Here is an 8491-nt window from a genome sequence, read left to right on the forward strand (position 1 = left end):
GGCTGATTTTAACAAGCACATGTTCTCCGACTAAGTATAAATTTACAATATTTGGTTATGTAGTGCCTCTACTTTATCACTTTGTTAGTTTCAAAGTTTAGGCATTAAATCAATAACAAATTATTTCATCAAATATAATAAATACTAAAAATCTCTTTTTGATAAAAACCGTTTTGAAGTGTTTTAAATATTAAAATTGTACATGTTTATTTTGACACAAAATATTTTCCAATATTTACAAAACCTTTAATTATTTTTGCAATTTCTCAGAACCCTTCCATTACTCCAAATAGATGCTAATTTAATAGCACATGGTTCATTTTATTAAACTCATGTAAAGTAATGATCCAATATAAGATAATGTAGACAATTAAACATGTCAATGTTCCTAGTCACTGATTTAGATCATTATATTTCTATTTCTTATTAAATTCAAACAAAATAAAATTGATACATAATATATTCTGCTATAGCATTGAACCTTTCACAAAGGTATTACGTCATTTGGTATCAGTTACCTCAAATTTGCTACTGTTCTTACATAACAAGTTTTAAATAATTATTCTGTTTCAAAAGAGATATTATGTCTCATGCCTTTGGGGACATATGCTGGGTGAGTTTGAGGACATATGGAAACTAAATTCAATGTATAATTTTACCCTTAATTTGTAAAACTTTTCATCTCTAATTTGTTTGTTTGTTTTTTTCAGATTACCTTATTGTACTAATTGTCAAATTTGTAGTATGTTTTTAAACTATAACACATGAACTCAAGGCCCAAGGTAAAATTAGATCTTTCAACTGTACAAAAGTTACAGTTCTCTGGGCTCCTCCTGTGTGACTGCATCAGGATATGTAGCTTCTTAAGTAGAATGACCATAGCTTCTCACAGGGCTGTAGACATGAGTCATGAGTCACCTGCTCAGAACTGAACACGTAGCTCAGGACCCAAGGAAGCAGCAAAGGAAACCCAGGGGCACTCACAGCTCCATTTCAGTAACCCTGCAGGAAATCAGCTGATGGAGCTCAGCCTTCATAATGCTTCCCAGAAACATCTCAGGATTGACAGGCACAGCCACTGCAAAAGTAAGGCATTGAATGGGCCTTCAGTGTAACTGTTCTGGGGTGGTAACTGGCAAGCAGACAGGAATAGACTCCTTACTGGAAGAAAAGGAAATTCTAACCTGACCCATGCTGTTATGTTTAAAATTTGAACAGTTTTAATTCAGTGTTGCAAGAATATATGATCATTTTATTCACTGGAAATGCAATGATATTGCCTATAGACCGATTGCAGCATAGGGCAGGGCCAGCAGGGCTGTGTTTATTCTTCTGATTCCCTGAGTTCTCTTCTGTGTAAATGCTGTAAACATCTGTATCCATTTTGTATCTCTGCAGAATTTTTGTCACCTCCAGAGAAGCTCATCTCTGGGATCCTGGGCATTGTCTGGTTTGCTTTATTGGTCACCTTGGTGATAATGACCAGAATTGTCTTTCCATGTAAGCACGTTTTTGAGAAATTATAAAGGAGCTTTTGTCTTTAATGATGACATGTCTTTCAATGCTTCTTCCTAGTGAGAAAAATGCTTTTAATTTTAAGTACGTATGTGGATTAAATGTGGAATTTTTATTCTGATTTTTTCAAAGTTATAAAGAAGGGCATTATAATGTTTTCTTTTAAGTATATCAATTATGACTTTACAATTTAACAACATGCTTTAAAATACTTAACTGAGAAATACAAACTACTTTTGAAAGTGTTTTTGTCACCTTATGGGTTGTACTGTAAAAATGTTGAAATTTAGGAAGTTACTGAACTAATTTTCACTAAAGCTTTTACCATATTATTCATACCATACCAATTACAGTTGTATTCTGTATTAATCTAATTCAAGTAGCACATAAATTAAAAGCTAAGGGATTAAAATTGTTATGATTATTTTAGATGTCAAATTTACTAATAATTACATTAACCTTCCAGATACTAAAATAAAGGAGCAAACTCACACCTTCCTAATTACAATTCAGAAAGGTAAACTTAACTTGCCAAAGTTCTGAGGCTTGTACACATTATATTTTATGTCTAACTTAAGCCAGGCAAAGATAATGATGTAGTTATAGGAAGAGAATGATCTAGAAACTTGAATGCTATATTCTCATAAGTAAACAATAAAGGATGATAATACCTTTTGTCACTCAATAAAAAATAATCATGTAAAATAACTATACAACAGTTATAATAATTGGCTTAATTCCTCACTTGCAATCTATGATGAGTCAGTAATGAACTTGGTATTTTATAATAGATGTTATACTCAGTAATTTTAAGGAAAGTTGTGGGGAGAGAATTTGTTCTAGATTCATATGCTTTATATGGACATATAATTATGGGCCAGAGGTTGCAACTGTGCTTGTGTATGTTTGAGTCTGCATTTTGTTTTCTAAGGACCAGCATCTGGAGTTCATAGCTATATTTTATACATGGATGTTCAAAACTATGCAAACATAAATTAACTTTCATTATTGAATTCCTGTTGCTTCTAGATAATAAGCTTTCTTCATCACACCTTTGTGGTTCTTGTCCAAAGGAGTGGATGTCATATTCCCACAGTTGTTATTACATTAGTGTGGAGAAAAAAAATTGGGCTGACAGTTTGGTGTCCTGCAAAGCCAAAAATTCTAGTCTGCTTTACATAGATAATGAAGAGGAACAGGTAAGAGCTGCCGTGTGTCAATCATTGCTGAACCTTTAATACTGTCAATGTGCTATATGTGGAGTACATTCATATTCTTATACATGTTTCATGTATTTACAACTCTGTATAACATGTCATTGTTTTACTTTAGAACCTTTTATCTATATTTGTTTTCTGGTAGGGAATACTTATTTCCAGATACTTCTTATTTTATAAAAAACATTCTTGTACAAGTGTATTTTGTCTGAAATTAACCTTGCCATTTAATTTTGCCATCCACATAAATATCTATATGTGTATGATCATTAATGTCGATCAGAATATGAATAGGTAGATGTAATTATATTCAGATAAGTAGGCAGATATTTTCATTTCTTTCATGTCCCCGCCATTTGCATACTCTCATCTGGTCTTCCTGCACAAAACATTTTTTTCTGATTTTGCTATAATTGACCTCACGTGCCTTTGAGTTTTATAAGACAGGAATCGAACTTATGTATGCACTGTTGCATAGACATCCTGCAGCTCAGCAGTTCTCAACCCAAGGTTCGCAATCCCTTTAAGGGTACAGGATCCTTTCACAGGGCTCACCTAGGAACATAGGGAATATCAGATATTTCTATTGAGATTTATAACAGTAGCAGTATAACAGTTGTGAAGTAGAAAACAAAATAATTGTATAGCTTTGGGTCCCCATAATGTGAGGAACTGTATAAAAGCATTGCAGCATATGGAAGATTGAGAACCAACACTATTACTCTCAGAACAAATCGTTGATCCATTTTACTGCATTGAACTGCATTTTGCAAATTTTCACTGCTATGTTATATAAGCATAACATTCTAAAACCCACGAGTTGTCTGGATTTCTGTCCTGCCCAGTTCCTGCAATCATTAAGTCTCAAAGGAATCACATAGAGGTTTACATTAGTTATAAACTGATTGGCCTATTAGCTCGGGCCTCTTATTAACTCTTATATATTAGCCCATTATTCTAGTATATGTTAGCCATGTGGCTTGGTACCTTTTTCAGTGGGACAGTCACATCTTGCTTCTTCTATAGCAGGGTCACACTGAAGAGGAATGAGCTTACTCCTTCCCAGAATTCTCCTGTTCTCATTGACCCATCTCTACTTCCTGTCTGGTTGTCCCACCTATATTTCCTGCCTGGCTACTGGCCAATCAACATTTATTTAAAACATAACTGACAGAACACAAACAATACTCCCACACCACTCACACTACCTGGTGGCCATTAAAGAAAGGAGTGAATGTCACATCCTTGAGGGCAGAGGCAACTTACATGGCCATTTGTACTCATGAGATCTTGGATACCAGGTCCCACCCCGGTGTCCTTCAGCAAGTAAGAGAAACTCTTCATATGACCAATTACTCCATTAGGCACTTTCAGCTTTGCCCAGTGCTGTTGGCCAGTCTCTTTTATGCATGTAGGAGAGAGCTCACATAATCTACATGTTGTTGCTGGGCCCTGAGAGAGAACATATAGGGTAATTTCCTTCCATTGAATGAGGGACACAGGATGTCCTGCCATTCTATAGTCCCAAACCTTCAGGTGTCAAGACCTTTCAGCTTTGTTTCAGGCCTTCAGAATTTCTTGCTTGTGTCTTTGATTATAACTCCCCAAGTTTGATCTTTATTTATAACAGTAGCCAAGAGAAGCTTTAGAGCTACCCTATTAGTAATCCACCTCTACAATGATTGACAACAGTGGAGGCTCAGCTACTTAGTGATAGCATGGCCACCCATAAAACAGAAACTATGTCTACTACATCACCCATTTCATCAATAGCAAACCACAACCTTTCTTCTAAAACTGAACTTTGAGAAATAGTAGAAAAATTGATTTGAGCACAATATCCAGAGAATTTCATGCATAGCTTCTGGAAATTTGTTTGAATCCATGTTATGTTTGTGTTGTGAGCATAAATATAAATTAAGTTACATAATTAAGTTGCCAAATATCCTACTAATACAAGAATAAAACTTATAATTGTAAACATTTGAAAGTTAACTCTAAGTCAAAATGACATATGTATTTGAATGTTTTGGCAATGTAATAAGTGTTCTCAACTTTAATAATTTGCTTCATACTAGATAATAAGCATACTATGAAAGAATATGCTAACACATTTAAAAGACAGTATGAGACTTCATGCTAATAAAATTATTTGATTCCCTGGTAGAACTTTCTGCAATCCCTCTCACTGATCACATGGACTGGAGTCTTTCGGGAAAGCAGAGATCAACCCTGGGTTTTGAAAAAAGACTCAACTTTCACACCAAGGTAAGTTTTTATGAATGATGCAATAGAGAAGAAAAAATCATAAAAAGAAAGCCTCAAAAAATGGTGTCAATAAATGAAGATGAATTATAAACAGGCAGAAAGAAGCTGACCTTCATGAACTCCTTATGTGAATCAGAAGAATTGGCTACTTGGCTTTCATAATAATCAGCATTTACTACACTATTAGTAAGACATCATTGCCTACTTGCATGAGATCATTCTTTTGCACTTATTTATATGAATCACTCACTTAATAGATTATCCACATAAAGTATATATTTTTGTGTTTCGACCATTGCAGGATAACAGAACTTTTCCATGGTGAACATAACTGTGTCATGCTTTCAACCTCTGGCCTCCCAGCAGATGACTGTGCAGTTTTGCATACATATCTTTGTAAGCAAAAGCTCACCAACTAAAAACCCTGTATTGGAGTCTTTCAGGTATTTCTCTATTTCATAATTAGATTAGGACTATGTACATATTAAAGTGAATTATATTATTTGTTCTAATAATGATTTTTATTACTTTTGTATCTGAAACTTTGCTCAAGATACTCTTTATAATGCTAAATTTTATAAGTCATTACATATATTCAAGGAGAGATTCTGCAGAAGTACTGCTACATTTCAAATTTACCATACAATTTGCTGTTGTCATAGAACTTTGTAGTATTGCTTTGCTGGAAGCTGAAGATTACATATTGAGTTCCTTGAGTACAACTATATTGCTCATTTATTAACAGCATTTTCATGTATATGTAGATACCCATCTCCACTCCTCCCAGCCTCTCCCCCGGTAATCCACTCCTCTCCTGCTTCTGCACAGAAGAGGATGGTCTCCTTAGAATATCACCAAAATATGGCATATCAAGTTAAAATAAGACTAGGCCCCTTCCCTCATATTAAGAATGAATGATGCAACAAGGAAGTGGAAAAGAGTTCCAGAAGCAGGCAAAAATGTCAGAAACAGACACCAACTCCTCTGTTAGGATTTCCATAAGAAGACCAAACTACACAACTGTAACCATACATGCAGAGGAACTAGGTCAGTCCCAAGCAGGCTTTTGATTGTCAGTTCAAAATCAATGCCTTTGGAAATTATGGTCCTAAAAGGGATGTGTTTATCAAATCTTTCCCCTCAGGGCTCCAGGGACTGTGGAAAATGAGACAGAAAGAGTGTAAGAGCCAGAGGGAAATGAAGGACACCAGGGAACCAAATCCTTCCAGACACAACAGCACTTGCACACAGATGAACTCACAGAGACTGTGGCAGCATGCACAGGATCTGCATGTGTCTGCACCAGATGGAGTCCAAAAACTGAAGAGAGAAGTGGACACCTGAACTCCTAGCTAACACACAGGCTAACTACAATCAGTGGTCACATGCAAATGAAAATTTAATTTTCTCCAAGAGTGTCACGCTGAAGAAATAAAGCATTCTTAATGGTAGGGCCCATAATCAGGTGTCAATTGACAACACAAAACAAACTCAATGGCATCTTTGGAGATTCCTTATCTCATAATTTTAAGTCAGGTTACTTTGTTTTATAACTTAAAGATTCTTTGCGTATCTATTATAACTTACAGTTTTGGATTTTAAGGGATTCCTGTGTGAGAATGTATGTGTCTCTGCATCTATATGCATTTCTTATGCTTTTACTTTGATACTTTCTCTTGTTCAGTTCTTTTCTCATATTACAATTTGTTTTCTTTTGATTTATATTATATTATTACTACTTAGGTGCCTGGTTGTTTTCTAATGAGAGAAAAATAGGGTATGGATTCAGATGGAAGGGGAGGTGTGTAGGAACTGGAAGAAGTAGAGAGAGGAAAAACTACAATCAGAATATATTATATAAAAATATTTTTCTGTAAAAGAGAAAATTCAAATAAGAATCTTTTGAAAGAGGAAGCTTGGTGATTAATCCTCTCTCACCTTTTTAGAACACATAGCAATTCTTGTAAGGTACTCAGTAAATGACACACTACAAGATACGCTTAGTTGACCACTATGTCCTTTCAACAAGACCACAAAGTGACCTACATTGTAAAGATGTGATGATAAAAAACCGATTTCAAAATCAGTCAGAGATGAGAATTTCCTGTTCAGCCTTCAGAGACACATTAATGAGAAATCTACTTCTCCACTCATGACTCACCCTGAGCCTCATAGGACAGCCTGCTTTGTTCACTGTCACAGTTTGTTACTCAGCTCCCACAGGACTCCTGTGAGTTCCTCACCTCAATACAGGAGGTCTTTCTGGCAAGAGAGGAAGGTTGCTCTTTAGACTGTAGAGGGAAGGAGAGGAGAGTGGGGGGAGGGAGAGGGAAATGGGAGGTGGGGACGAGGTGGAAATTCTTTAAAAAAAAATTTAAAAAAGAATCCTGAGTTAATAGACCAAGCAGTATTGAAAAAAAAAGAATTTGTAGCTGAAAAATACAACCTATGACAGTAAACAGCACTCATGTCTCACTGAAGTAGAGAAAATCTAGCAGTGAATAGGACAAATAAAAAATCTTCAAAAACTTAAAATGGCAATAACTTGATATTAATATGTAAAGCAGAAAACAGGATTTTGAATAAAAGATCAATTATATAAAAAATAAAAAGGAGAGGGAGGTTGTCACTGCTTCCTTGTCTTCACCAGCCCATTCAGTCCAGGGGACACTGAAGTGCTCCATGTAGAGCCACTGAGGCACAGTTCTGAAGCAGGGAATCAAACTGGAGCATGGGTGCCTTTAAGCTCCTCAGGGACATCCAGCTCATGGAACACACTGGAGGATTGTCTCAAAGTTCTGTCCTTGCTGTCTGTGGAGAGTTAGCCACCTACTCGTGGTGCAGGAGAATTGTCTGTATTCTGTCAATCATGTTTTAAATAAACGCTGATTGGCTAGGCAGGAGGTAAAGGTGGGAAAATCAGACAGGAAGTAGAAATGATGTAATGAGAACAGGACAGGCTCTAAAGCTGCAGAGAAACCCTGTCTCGAAAAACCAAAAAAAAAAAAAAAAAGAGAACAGGAGAACTCTGGGAAGGAGGAAGCTGATTCCTCCCATTCCTGCCCAGATCACCAAAGCAGCAGGATGTGATCTGCCCCACTAAAAAAATGTACTGAGCCACATGGCTAACATAGATCAGAAAAGTGGGTTAATTAAGATGTGAGAGTTAGCCAGTGAGAGGTTAGAGCTAATGGGCCAATCAGCTTTATAACTTATACAGATCTCTGTGTTATTTCTTTGGGGCCTGCCTGCTGTGGGGTACCAGGCAGGACAGAAGCCCAAACAAGCAGGCCTGGTCCCATTCATGTTACATACTCGTGTTTGTTTTTCTTATCAATATAATTAAACCTACAGCCACAGGAGACCTGATGACAAAGTGTTGATTTTAAGTTGATTTTAAGTGATGCAAATACTAATAATTGTTTAACAGTCATGTGTTATAAGTCTCAAGGCCAAAATTAATTCTAGATCTCACTGATTCCAGAACTCAA

The 8491-nt window shown here is 36.0% G+C and overlaps 1 protein-coding gene across 1 annotated transcript; it reads left to right on the forward strand.

Annotated features, from left to right (window-relative positions):
* Positions 1 to 909: 909 nt before the first annotated feature.
* LOC119807865 (NKG2-A/NKG2-B type II integral membrane protein-like) lies at positions 910 to 7943 on the forward strand. Its single transcript, XM_038320054.1, is given in 7 exon segments — positions 910 to 933; positions 936 to 1086; positions 1399 to 1500; positions 2545 to 2714; positions 4900 to 5000; positions 5302 to 5443; positions 6145 to 7943. Coding segments are annotated over 6 exon segments (666 nt in total). The 3' UTR covers positions 5420 to 5443; positions 6145 to 7943.
* The last annotated feature ends 548 nt before the right edge of the window (positions 7944 to 8491 follow it).

The sequence above is a fragment of the Arvicola amphibius genome, chromosome 2 (assembly GCF_903992535.2).
Source record: "Arvicola amphibius chromosome 2, mArvAmp1.2, whole genome shotgun sequence".
Taxonomy (NCBI): domain Eukaryota; kingdom Metazoa; phylum Chordata; class Mammalia; order Rodentia; family Cricetidae; genus Arvicola; species Arvicola amphibius.